The sequence below is a fragment of the Gasterosteus aculeatus genome, chromosome 8 (assembly GCF_964276395.1).
Source record: "Gasterosteus aculeatus chromosome 8, fGasAcu3.hap1.1, whole genome shotgun sequence".
NCBI lineage: Eukaryota > Metazoa > Chordata > Actinopteri > Perciformes > Gasterosteidae > Gasterosteus > Gasterosteus aculeatus.
In genome coordinates this window covers 10,936,622-10,949,660 of record NC_135695.1, presented here as the reverse complement: position 1 = coordinate 10,949,660, position 13,039 = coordinate 10,936,622, and the positions used below count along the sequence as shown (strand labels likewise).

Sequence of the window (13,039 nt, the reverse complement as noted above, 5' to 3'; positions counted from 1 at the left end):
GACTGGAAAGGGAAAAAAGAAAGTCTCTCATAACCAAGGATTTGAATGAATACCCAGATATTCTTTGACGTTTTAATTTAACATGCCATCTTAATTATTTAAAATACCAAGATATTTATCATGTTAGTTTTTCGCCTACACTGCCCTATTGCTAACAGTATCTTCAGACTAGGAAAACACATTGAAAGCTTCTGTTTGCACCCAAGAATGAATGAGCTGTCCTTCTTCCACAAAATAAGATACATACAATAACATAAGACTACACGATTAGTACACACAAAGACACAAAGGCAGCCTTTGGTAAAATTGTTTTATTAATCTGAGAATGTAACACAATCGGGAAACCGAGCATTCAAAATGAGGAAGGAAAATCCCACAACACTGTGGTTACATAACAGCAGTTGGGTGTGGTCCCATGTAACATAGCACTTTTACTCCAAGCCCTTTCATTCGGCCACACAGACTGGCATATCGCGCTCCCCAACATGAAACCAAAGCGTGGATCAGATGCGGCGACAAAGACCCATCACCCCACAGACTCGCCCCATCCACACAAATCCACAGACATCTTGTCCTCTTGTTATTGAAGACAAATGATTAATTTGTATCTTTGGTCTGCCATCTCCCAGGTCTCCAACACCACCCACTTAGACCATAAGGAAACCGAGAACGAGGCTAATTTGTTCATATAATAAATTATTATTTTAAAAAACTTTGAATTTTTGTATTATTTCAAAACCTTTACCAATCACTTGTAAAATGCATTAACACATACATTCAATCAGAAAGACAGATATACACTTCATATGATTAATGCTCCTGAATCATAAAATGTACTGATATTTAACTGACTTAACGTTACAAAAACAGAGCAAAATACTATTTGATTTTGATGATTCAAATCTATAAGCAACCATAAAAATAAAAAAGATATGTAATAGCATAGAATGCGATATATATTCTGTGCATTGGTCTTTATCGCAGCCCGAGAGTGTTGTGGGGTGACTGTGAGTTTTTTTAAAATCTTGTGCAAGTCCAGCAGCTGCGTCCTGCACTGCATGTTATTAGTTGCAGATTGCGTAATATTCTTCAGCATTTCAGTATAGCTGTTTATACAACGCGCAGTGTTTGTTTAATTGATAGATATTTTAGTAAAACAATCACAAACTGGTTTGCAGGTTTGTTGCATTTGTTCCAGCAGACTTGTAGGCATTATATTCAGCATGTTACACAAGACAAGGGTTGGTTTTGCAAGTGAAGGCTGTGGGGATGAACTTGTCATGTGTAATAGCGTTGTTGTTTTTAACCACTTAAACAAAGAGTTGTTGTTTTCATATGCGGTCATTTCACTCCCAAACTGTACAGAGTTCTTTAATCAATAAAGTGACAACTTGATAGTTTACTTGAATATGAAAATCGAAAGTTCCAAGTGTTTGAGTTCATATCAATATTTTACCTATCATACCCATTTTACCTTTCCCCTGTATTGTGTACTTATTTTCTCAATACAATGTATTGTGTATGTATATATATATATATATATATATATATAGGGAGAGAGAGCTCTACAATCAAGCTTCCCTCAACACACATTATTTAAATGTGTGGAACAAAGTGTTGTCTGATGCAGGTACTAAAATTTGGATGAATAGTCAACGTGATCTCCAAAACCTGTTCGTAAAAATGTATACGAAATATTTGACATAGAAATTCGTAACAATACATACGAACTGGCGGTGGTTAACCACGCCCCTTGAGTGAACGTCTCTCCGCCATGTTGGATTCTTGAGTGAACGTCTCTCCGCCATGTTGGATTCTTGAGTGAACGTCTCTCCGCCATGTTGGATTCTTGAGTGAACGTCTCTCCGCCATGTTGGATTTTTTGAGGGGGTTAGGGTTAGTATTGTAAAAATGCAAAATTCAAATGCATGTTGAAATGAAAATGAAATGTTTCAAAATAGTGCATAAATCAACACAATCAATAAAGCTCTAGAATTGCATATAACCGTTCATTTGATAAAAACACCTGGCAACTGAACTACAAATTTGTTTGAAGACTACAGTTTTGTTCGGTGCACTTAAATTTCAACAAGAAGGAAACTAAGAACTGAGGCACACGTGTCAAAACATCAGCCCCACCTGCTAGAAATAAGGTTCTGTTTTCTACTGGGTCTTTTCATTCAGAATGTCAGGGTCTCTGCGTTTGGACGTAATCTGACGGCTGCGTGTGCATCCTTGTGCTGAGGAGGGAATTGATATAAGGCCAAATACGGTCTGTGTCTGTACCGGAGAATGAGTGCAGGATTCCCTGTGACCTGAGAAAAATAAACAAATGAACAGTTAAACATTGTGAAGCATTTCTGGATCACATTTCTGTATTGATTGATTAAATGGCAGAAATTGGCTGACACACATTCCTCTTCCTCGTCAAAAACGGGGCCTACAGTATATGTACACATTGCCACTCAGGATCAGAGATCTTGTTAGCCGCTGATGTGGCAGAATAGACGCACTTTATGAAACTAGGAAATACACAATAGATTTATTTTATGAATTTAATGTTTTGTTATTGATTGACATCTGGGTTTAATTTTAAGTGCAACATTGCTTGTGACTCCGTGACTTTGTTGTAACCAAAGACGATTTATCTGCTGAAACATCTATTTAATTTATTCTGATTTCATATTTAGTGGAAAAACTGACTTCACTGGCTTCACTGGCTATGAAGTGAAGAATGCTAGATGAAATGAAAGTATTTACTGACTTGTACAGGTCCATGACGGGCTTGGCGACATCTTTGTAGTGTCTCAGTCTGGCCATCAGGGCTTCCGGCTTGTCATCATCATGCTGAATCAGTGGCTCCCCGGTGATGTCATCCTTACCCTGATACAACACAAGGTAACACATGCAGTGATGTAAAACAATCCAATTGAAATCTCATGGCAATATGAGTTAAACGCAGTTAAATCCCACTGCATGTAGACACTGCATTGTTGTCCTTTGGAGCTCATGCATTATAAAGATATCAATAACACCACCACACCATCAACATTGCAACAAAAGGAGTAAACTCATAACTCAGAGCATATCTGTGAATGAGAGATTGCCTCAAGACTGTGGTTCAGGACAGAGTTATCAACTCCCCCCCCCCGTATGAGAGCTGGGCAAAGCGGTGTCAAATAGCGAGCCATTGGGGCCCGCACACAGGGACTCACTTGTACTTAAACGCAATGAGAAGGTCAGATGACAACAAAGAGGAGGATAACAACTTCCTTCAGTCATCAGGTAGACATAACTCCATACCTTTAAGTACCAAATGTTAAACTACTAGACGCAAGAAATTTTGACATGTAAAGGGATATATTGATTGTGTATGTCAGACATGCTCTTATGTTGTAAGTACTGTTTTATCCACTTCTATGTATGTAAAGCAACATACATGTTGTTTGTGACTACTACAGACTTACTTAATTTAAGAAACATAACAATTCAAAATGTCTTTTAATTCAACAACGGGGACTTTTGAAGTGAAATAAAAAGCAGCGGGAGTGTTGTTGCTGGTCTGCGAGATGCTAGGCCGATGAATACATCTGGTTCCAATCTCTCCTTTTGACAGGCCTCCAGCCGGCTGCAGCCAAACATTAAATGAATACCAGCTTAAGAATACTACATACATGATCTTGTGAGGAAGAAACTTACCCCCAGGAAAATCAATGGTCACAAAAAACAAAACAAGAAAAGAGCTGAATATTTTAGGGACTGTAACTCTAATGTCTTTTGAAGACTTTTCAGACCTGCACTCGTGGTGGGTTGAAGCCCATGTTGTAGACCCGCCCACTGGCTTGATGGACCCAGCGGGCGCTCAATCTCTCCTTCAGAGTCTCGAAGGGGATGTTGAGGCTGATGACCATGTCCATCTGGCACAGATCGTTCATGGCGTTGGCCTGCGACAGAGTGCGGGGGAAACCTAAAGAGAGAGCAGGTGGAGAAGGAGGAATGTGTCAGCGTCCACCACCAGGAAAACATTTTGTTATAATAATAATAATAACCAAATACATAAAGAAAACATACTCTGCATGAATACTATGCAGTTTCACACTTTCTTACATCCATCAGTTGCTGATAGCAAGTGAACATGCACTCAAGTTGTTTTGATTTGAGATAACCTGTAGAAGTGACACGATAACAATATCATGTTCATGTGAATTAACTTCCCAGAAGAAGAAAAATGAATGCTTTCAGTTACATGAACCACCAGCCGCAACGAGAAGATGAGACGGTCACAGTAGTAGTAGTAGTAATTAGCACTAAACAAAAAGTACAGCTGAGGCCCATTGGAATGTTATTACTTTCAAACAGTATTTGGTTGTAAACCACAGTATTGGGAAGACATGACCACATGTTGATTCTGGAGGAACCTAAGGGAGACATGAATGTCTGCAGCTTATCTGTTGGCAATCACTCCAAAAGCTGTTGAGAAATTTCACCAAACCCAGAGGTGCAAGATATGAAGTCTCCTTCTCACCACCAAGATGTTGTCCGGGAATCATGAACCTCAGTATCAAATGCAACACAAATGATCAAGGAGGGACGATGTAGTACATCTGTTCTAAATATTCTCTGCAATCAAACCGTACGCTTTAAGTCCATTTTCTCTCTTTTGTTTTGGTATGAATGCATTTTGGCTCGTCTTCAATGCATTGCTTCCTTGTGTGTTACACCGGAAGCTGGCAGTCACTTGGTATGTTCCATTGTGTGGTCACGTGAGAGCTGTTAGATGCCTCCAACCACAAAAACATCATGCTGCACGCCGATGAGCGATGGGAAAACACCAGTCAGAGTTTACAAGATTGAAGAGACGGTATATATTTAACTTTTAGACCTGAGATAAATGAAGGCACGCTGTGTGCCCGTGTGTGTGTGTGTGTGTGCGTCTGACCAACCTTGATTTGTTTGCTATTTCTTGTGTGCCCCAAAAAGTATATGTTTACTGATCATGTTTCAAGGTTTAAACGCGTGTGACACCAACTGGTCTGTTTCGTCAATGTTTGGCATCTCTCTTAGCGATTTGGATAATATTTTACTTGCAAGAGAAATAGCTATGTGCTGAGTTTGTCATCTCCGGTTATCTCATATGCAACTCTATACTAAGGAAAGACAGTATTCTGTTTCGTAACATCCTATTATAACACACACCAGCACTGCTATTTTTGTTATTGCACGGTAAAAATGTCAATGATCGTGTATCATGTACACACAAACGTAACGTGTCAATTGTAATAATATGACTATACATGTTATCTCCTCATAGTGACTTGATCTCTACTATAAGGAAATACATATCAACTAGTTTTTTTCCTTAGTAATAAATGTTGGATCAAAGGTCACTTGGCACTCAGAATTATAAGTTGGGAGAACTTATTACACACCTGTTGTTACTAAAGAAAATCTGCTAATCCTCTTTGAAAGATGAAGCTCAACGTATATTGAACCAGGAAGAAAATCTTAATGCTTATTCCAGTCACAATTCTTTTTCCTCACTCCACTCCTCTTGCTGCTTTTGGGCGTTCACTTTTTTTTGTTCATTCATCAATAATTCAGGTTGAGCTCATCAGAAGTCCACTCCTCATGGCATCCAGATCCGCAGCATTCTTCTCCACCCCCGCAAATGATATGACAAGGTTCTATCCACCAGAGGTTATACGCATGTCTCCCCCTTTGGTGCACGTGTCCATGAACATGTATGCTCGCACAGAATCAAGTACCGCCTGATGTAACTGTAAGTTGAAAAACAGAAGAGCGCACGTCCCCTGAAAGCCTGCTGGTACTGTATTCAGCAATAATTATCCACAGATGTAGGACGAAGTAGTACGTACTTTTCCACTTACCTACTCAAAGACACACTGGTTATGGCACTTCGGGGACCATGTTTCTAAGCATGCAGAGGTGTAGAAAATGCCTGCCTGGAGGCTTAAACCCAGTCTGGGGGTTTTGGGGGTGGCAACTGGAGGGGCCAATCAGATTTAAAGGGCTGGAAGTTCCCATTGCTGGACCATGACTCCTCAACCAATAACTATTCCCTCACTACAAATGATGAAGACAATGGATGCGGGCTGCTTTTACGTAATGAAATGTGTACTACAGAATATAGAATAGACGGTGCTCTCTGATAGTAAACAAATTTTCATACCATCCAGCAGCCAGCTTTGGTCAATCAGCTGTTCCAGTCTGGGCAACATCAGTCTGGTCATCACGTGGTCGGGCACCAACATGCTTCTTTCTACATAGGTCCTCACCAGCGCACCTGCCTCTGAAACACATCAGACAGGTTAAGATACAGTCGCCAACGCATGACGGCTTCCCGCTTCCAAAGGTAAAAAGACACACAAATCTATCAGATCTTATGACTCATTTAAAATGACGCTGATTTATAAATCATTTCACTTCCGGAAGGAAAAACGCCTAGTTATTAGATCCAGCAGGTCTCGTCCTTTCAGTGAGGCCAACCGAGAACACGTGATTTTACACGCACTACACTGAGCTCCAATTAAATGATCACTACACGGACTTGGCACGTCCTTAAATGAACTCCAGTTGGGTAGCTAATGAGGAAGTTTAAAATGATGCAATCGATGTAAGTTTGGGGAAACGTTCAATAAAGCCATTGGACGGGACACTCCTCCACAAGATGGCAATCAGATGATGAAAAACGTTTTACCCAATCGTCTCTTATTTTATGGCTTATGGTTTGAATCATGAAAGTTTACTGTCGAACGAACTTCTGCATAACCACTGCGGATCAAACCATCGGCACATCGCACTTTACTCTGCAACCATATTTTTTTATATCTACGATTTTTAGATGGATATTGACATGCAACATTGCAAATAGTGTCTTGGTGTTTGCGGGCAGATGTGTCCTACCTGTATTCGCCGCTATGCTCTCTCTTAGGTAGTGGCCGCTGGACAGATATTGCAGGCCAAAGCTTTGTGCAATCCTCCTGGATATCGTTCCTTTCCCCGATCCCGGTGGACCCATGATAGCAGCTCGGAACAACTTGGCCATGGCTTCCGAAAAAAAAAAAAAAAGACGGCAAATAAAATAATTTCTTTTTAAAACTCTGAGATGGATCGCTTTTAGTGTTTGGTAACGCTTTCCTGTTATGCGCGCGAGGGAAGGAAGTAAATAACCGCCGAATTAAATCCCCCCGATCGAATGTGCGCGTGAGCGACGCAAGTGGTCCAAAGCTCAAAGCGTCTGAATGGGTCTCTCCAACGCAAACGCCTGTGTGTCTGCGGGGGTCTGCGGCTCTCACGGCAGAGCCCACTCTGTGCGCATGTTGGGGCTTTCCTGTGCTATGACTCGGATCAAGTCAAAGCGATCCTTTTTTCCTTTTTTCTTTTTCTCTCTCTCTCTCTCTCTCTCTCTCTCGGTTCTCTTAAGGACACACTGCACCCACCTACGTCTTTACGGACAGAGACTTTTCTCTGCGAATGAATGAGAGAGTCTCAACAACGCCCTATTTTTTTTTTTTTGCACACATCATCCAGAAAAAATGCGGATGGCTGAGTCGCACGAACTTTGCGGGGTAAACTGGTTACTGTAGTTTTTGTTTTACCAGTGACGTGAAAACAACAATATTTGACAAGCAAATGGATGCGACGCGACAAACATCCGTCCAGCTATTTAATGATGTCTATTGATGAGGAGTTGGGAGAAGGTGTATGTAAGCCAAATGTCTATACTTTCTGTACTGGTTCGTTTTTACAGTTTGTTTCAGGAGTTTGATATCCTGCAGGAAATAAGATAATCAAACCTTAAATCCACGTTGAAGCTCGACACATAACGCAGACAAGCAGCCATTCGCAACTTTTATTACATGCTAAAAGTGGCGCGCGCTCGACAGCCACTTTTATATCGCCTATTCCTAAGTGATATTAGCAATGTAAATAGATCATTAAAATAATTTGCGTTATGCAAAAAGTTTCAATTTCCAGACAAATATGCCGCAAATAAAGTACAGTCAATAATGCCAAAAATGTCTTGGATTCCAGCACTCGCTGTCGCCGTCGTCGTTGTACGTCTCCCCCATCGGAGCTTTGCAATACTCGTAATAATGGTTCATGTGGGGGGTTTCATTTTCTACCGCTCTGTACTGCGGGCCGACTGGCGCAGGAATGCACGCGTCGCCGTCATCCCGCGCAACGTTTGCGGACGGGCGGAATCCAGCGAAGTCTACTTGTTGCGATCAGCCGCGCGGCTGCAGAAGCGTCCCGGAGCTGTCAGGCGTTGCGCGCAGCTCCCTCAGACCTCCAGTCCGCGGAGTGACCACACACTAATCCCGCAGACAAACAACTCGGGAGATTAACCTTCTTCGGCCTCGTAAAAGTAGTTTTCGTCTGCGCACCCGGAAGCCTGTTTTTCTTTTTTTTTCTTTTTTATTTCGCGATTATTTTTGTCACATGGCTTTGGAGAATTCAATAACAACAAAAAATGGCGACACTCACGTTGCTCTGTACGGTCTTGCTGCGTCATTAAACATATTCACGTAAACGCGGCGAATCGAACGGGGGAATTGCAGGTAAGTAAGTGTAATACGTGTTATATATCGCATGTGGACTGAATGTAATCGAGAATTAATGATTATAATTCATTGTTACAGCATGGTGTTTGTTTTCGCCCAGAAAAGGGGTGTGTATGCAATGCTGGGCGTTAACGTTTGGCTGCACAATATCCACAGAACATCGCACTTATATTTCGCCTGGCAGCTCATTAAAGAGCATGTTCATCCCAAATAAAGCAGGTATGTCATGATTATGTAACGACACCCATAGCGGCGTTGTTATTGTGTGATTTGGGTAACTTTTGTTTGCGTAGAATACAGCAACAAGCGTTTATCTCAACCATCGACGTTGCACTATTTGAGCCATTTGTGTGTCTGTACCAGTGCCAGTTACCTTCCCAGTTGGTAGGTCATAAGGCGCGCCACTGTTATTTATTAATGGGTTTATGTAATATGCACGCGGTTTCCCCACAGAGTCTCTCGTTACGGTCGTTCATGGCTCCGAATGGCGCGTTCAGTCGTGACTACGTGTTTTCCCGCTGCCATATTTAGTTATTTTCCGCATGTGGGTTTGCTTTCCTGACAGCAGCGGGGTTTTTTCGGCCAGTGTCCTGAGCCACGGGCTAATGGAGTTGTTTTCATGAAGTGAAGGAGGGCGGACTGTCGAGGAGGCGGAGCCGCGACGTCGGCTCGTCGAGACGCCGCTACCGCCAGAAGGGGGCGGAGCCTGCCAGGAGAATCATAACAAGTCTGACGTCACTTGGCCTTGTGGTTTGTATGAATAATATACTGGTCTCTAGCAGCAAAATGGTTTGGTGGAAGAAAAAAAAGGAATAGAAAGTGGATGTCGTTGTTAAAATGGAAATGATGAAAATAATGAGAAAAAAAACTTTCTATGTGGATAAAATAACTAGATCTTATCAAATACACGAGAACAAGCTTCCTTCAATTTACAAGAGCCGTAGTGTTGTTTGAATGATATATTAATAGTGTGGGTGACGTTTCACCATGTCGGCTGATGGACTAAAGTTAGTCATTTTGCACTATAGAATAAATGGTCAAGGCTAGTAATAATATGCAATAGCAAAACCCTTATTGATGTGTGCATGTCAGCTTTCTTCTTGAACTTCCATGACTCACTGCTGAGCCTATTTCTCAGAATCTGGAGTTTTCTATAAACATATCCGCCTCAAACAGCAGCATGTAGTACGAATGACACCTGGATCAGGATTTTATGAGCCTGTGTAAGGATTTGTTCATTTCTGTTCCCTTGATCCAACTACGAAAAATAGTTTACGCTCTGTTCTTTCCTTCTTGAAACTCCACTTGCATATGTTCTAATGAGATACCACCATCTATGATGCAAAAATACAAAAAGCAGATTGTTGTATTCAAACCTGGTGGCCTGGACGGTGGACGATGACTGGAACAAAGATCTGCCAGATTTGTCAGGCTGCCCTGGTTCAGTTATCACAGTGCTGATGCTGTCCCCATCGAAGGTACAGTACTGTGATAACTGAAGGATGGCTGCCAACTTTACACAAGTGCGGTTAATCGAAGCCTAACAAAAACGTGTGAGTATGTTTACAAAAATGTATTTTTTTGTGGAATAGGATATTGTAAAAGTCCATGTTTCTACTTTCAAAATGATTTTGACTCACTGAATCTATCACTGGATTGTGTCATGCACAGTTAAAATCTTTTAAGCTCTAATGTTTATATGAATATAAAAATAATTAACCCCTAGATAAGCATGCACTTCTTTAACTTCTGCTGCACAATACTAAATAAAGGGAACTGTACTTTATTAAAAATGGTATTGTCCTTTATTCATCTTTACCTTATCCAAATCTTATTTATTATTATGATCTTTTGAGATTACACTGAAGACATTGTCATAGCTATTTCAATAGCTTTACTAGCAAAGCTAATTTAGCATTAAAAAAGAAAATCATACAAACTTCAACACATACAAAAGAAAACCTACATTTAGTGTGTCCTTTATTGACCTCCCCCTATAGGAACCTTACAATGCAACATAAGTCCTCACGCTTTATGAATATAAAGTGTGTCTTGAGGTTTGGTCCTAATGAGACTATTAGGACTGATCTGAACTGTTCATCAATGGTATGCAGGCTGAAAGGGAAAGTAGCTCTGAATGGTTGTTCCACACTGTTGTCAGTAGAGAGAGCTAAAGATCTATAAATTGTGTGCTTTGGAGTCTAAATAACATAACTGTTCTTGTAAACCTTGGTTTATGAATATGATGATTACAAAATTAAGTGCTAATTTGTCACTTTGTCACTTATTTCTCCAAGTTCAGTTTTGGTAGCAAAAAAATATTTTGTTTTTGCCAGAATTAAGCAGGGGAGTTGAACATGATTAATTATAGCTATAGTCTCCATTTTATATAAATTGTCATTGTTGCTTTCAAGAACCTTATAGGAACAGTCCAATATGTACAATTGATATGTCACAGTACAAGTGTGCGTTGTGTCTGGTGTCAGCACGTTGTAGTGAATTGTTTTTTCAGAAACTTGTTTTAGATAATACATGCACCCTTTGATTCATGTCTGATAAACCACAGGTCAAAGCACCTGTCCGTAAAATGTTTCACTGAAAGGGTGCATACTGTAGCTGCTGTGGAAATCCCCGGTCATGATACATAATTTGTTTTTGTCTCACTCTAACCTCAATATGTTCAACTCGCCTGGTTTTTTTTGACTCTCTGTGTAGATTGTGGTAAAGCTTACCTTTTTGGTAATACAACTTAAAAGTAAGGTTTACATTTCTTGAACTAACTAACTAACCTGTCTAGATGTGATGGGGGGCATTTAAAACCTCTAAACTGTTGTACATTATATACAGCAAATCTAATGGCAGTGAACTATGGGGAATATCTGGCATACCTCTTTGAAAGTAAGACGGTACATGTTTATTTTCTAATTTTTTTTAATACTCCCAGGCGTCGGAGAAAATGTTAGCAACTAGTTAGCAAATTTGGGTGAAAGAGTAAAATTATACAAAATAATTATACAGAAAAAAAACAAATTAAAGCCATGAAGAGGAATTAGTTTTTGAAATATGTTATTCGTTTCTACCACTGATAACACTACATGAAAGGGCGAACCAGCCCACTGCCTTTACACAAACTTCTTAGACTTTTGTGTCCATGGTTCTTATTTATCTCTTTGTTAAAATGTTCCTCTTAAATAATACACTACGAGCAGTCATACAACAGAATATCATGACGCAGTGTGTTCCATACCTTTAACACTATTAGGATACTGCCAAATACACCATGGCACTCACAGTCTCCACTATGATAATCACATCAAAAGGGCAGTTATGCACATGTACAAGTGATGTGATTATTGCAAACAATGGAAAGAAACTTGTTTTGATGATACATGCACTGTTTGATTCATGTCTGATAAATGGCTATGACTATCAGTTATATGTATAAAGTTGCATAGTATGGAAATAATCTTGTAAATGTCGTCTCAGCCTTGTACTTAAGCACCATACGGAAGAGCGGGTCATCCACTAATGGCCAGTGGTTTGATCCCCCGCTCATTCTGTCTGTGTGTCAAAGGATCCCAAAGACATTTGGGATTCATCTGTGTGCGTTTTGTGTGTGTGTGTGTGTGTGTGTGTGTGTGTGTGTGTGTGCGTGCGTGTATATCTGTGTCTGTTCATGACTATCAAAACCGGTGATCCCTTGAATGGCAGCTTCTTTGAGTTGTCTGAAGACCACCTGGTCAGAACCATGAGTTTTTTAGATATTTGGGATCTGTACACAACCAGAATGGATTTAAAATAAAAAAAAAGAAATGTGCTTAGAGTGCAGACTTTGAGCTTGAATTTGGAACTGGTTCCATTGGCAGACAAACGTGTCCAAGCACTACCTCCACTGTGCTTCACTGATGAGGTGGTATGCTTTGGATCATGAGCAGTTCCTTCTCTCCTCCATACTCTTTTCCCATCATTCCGGTACAAGTCTATCTTTGTATCATTTGTCGAAAGGATTTTTATTTATTTTTTAAATGATTTTTGACAAACTCTTATCTTGTGTTCCTGTTTTTGATGCTCAGCAACAGTTTTAATCTTGCGGGGAACTCTCTGCGGCTACTCTGGTGAATCTTCTCTACATTGTTGACTTTGACACAAATACATCTTCTGGAGAGCGTATTTGATCTGGCCAACTGCTGTGAAGGGGTTTTCTTTATGTGAATAATTCTTTGATCATGAACCACTTTGTTTTTTCTGGTCTTCAGAGAGGTTTTCCTGAGCTCACTGTTGCTTTCTTTGTTATTAAGAACGTACCAACAGTTAATTTGGCTTTTGGATAATTTGGATTTTTTTTACGCCTAATGATGGCGTGCGTCACTTTGGACTTATTGAGACAAATTGAGAGTTGACAGCAACAGGTTTCACATGGAAATCCCACACTCAAAACGAACTCTGGACCTTTA

At 40.3% G+C, this 13,039-nt stretch overlaps 1 protein-coding gene and 1 long non-coding RNA gene across 3 annotated transcripts; one reads left to right on the top strand and one right to left on the bottom strand.

The window, feature by feature from the left end:
- Positions 1-296: 296 nt before the first annotated feature.
- Positions 297-9,270, bottom strand: ak4 (adenylate kinase 4). 2 transcript variants are annotated; one of them, XM_078108150.1, is made up of 6 exons: positions 8,959-9,270; positions 6,925-7,068; positions 6,191-6,310; positions 3,795-3,967; positions 2,765-2,883; positions 297-2,315 (listed from the first exon to the last, which is right to left on the bottom strand). In XM_078108150.1, exons 2-6 carry the CDS (start codon positions 7,064-7,066, stop codon positions 2,189-2,191), a joined length of 681 nt encoding a protein of 226 aa, XP_077964276.1. In that variant the 5' UTR covers positions 7,067-7,068; positions 8,959-9,270; the 3' UTR covers positions 297-2,188. The 2 variants fall into 2 exon arrangements, with proteins under 2 accessions (XP_077964276.1, XP_040040504.1); XM_040184570.2 differs by lacking the exon at positions 8,959-9,270 and adding an exon at positions 8,509-8,655.
- On the top strand, positions 8,267-10,378 carry LOC144411438 (uncharacterized). Its single transcript, XR_013468593.1, has 3 exons — positions 8,267-8,582; positions 8,664-8,804; positions 9,151-10,378. It is a non-coding gene; the product is annotated as an uncharacterized LOC144411438 (long non-coding RNA).
- Positions 10,379-13,039: the final 2,661 nt, after the last annotated feature.

Bases quoted from the DNA above. Each gene is read 5' to 3' on its own strand.
- ak4 (XM_040184570.2), bottom strand. From the start codon at position 8,536: ATGACGCAGCAAGACCGTACAGAGCAAC. The intron at 6,311-6,924 runs GTAGGACACATC...GATGTGTTTCAG, and splicing joins GAGCATAGCGGCGAATACAG to AGGCAGGTGCGCTGGTGAGG. The intron at 2,316-2,764 runs GTCAGTAAATAC...TATTTTTCTCAG, and splicing joins CCCGTCATGGACCTGTACAA to GTCACAGGGAATCCTGCACT.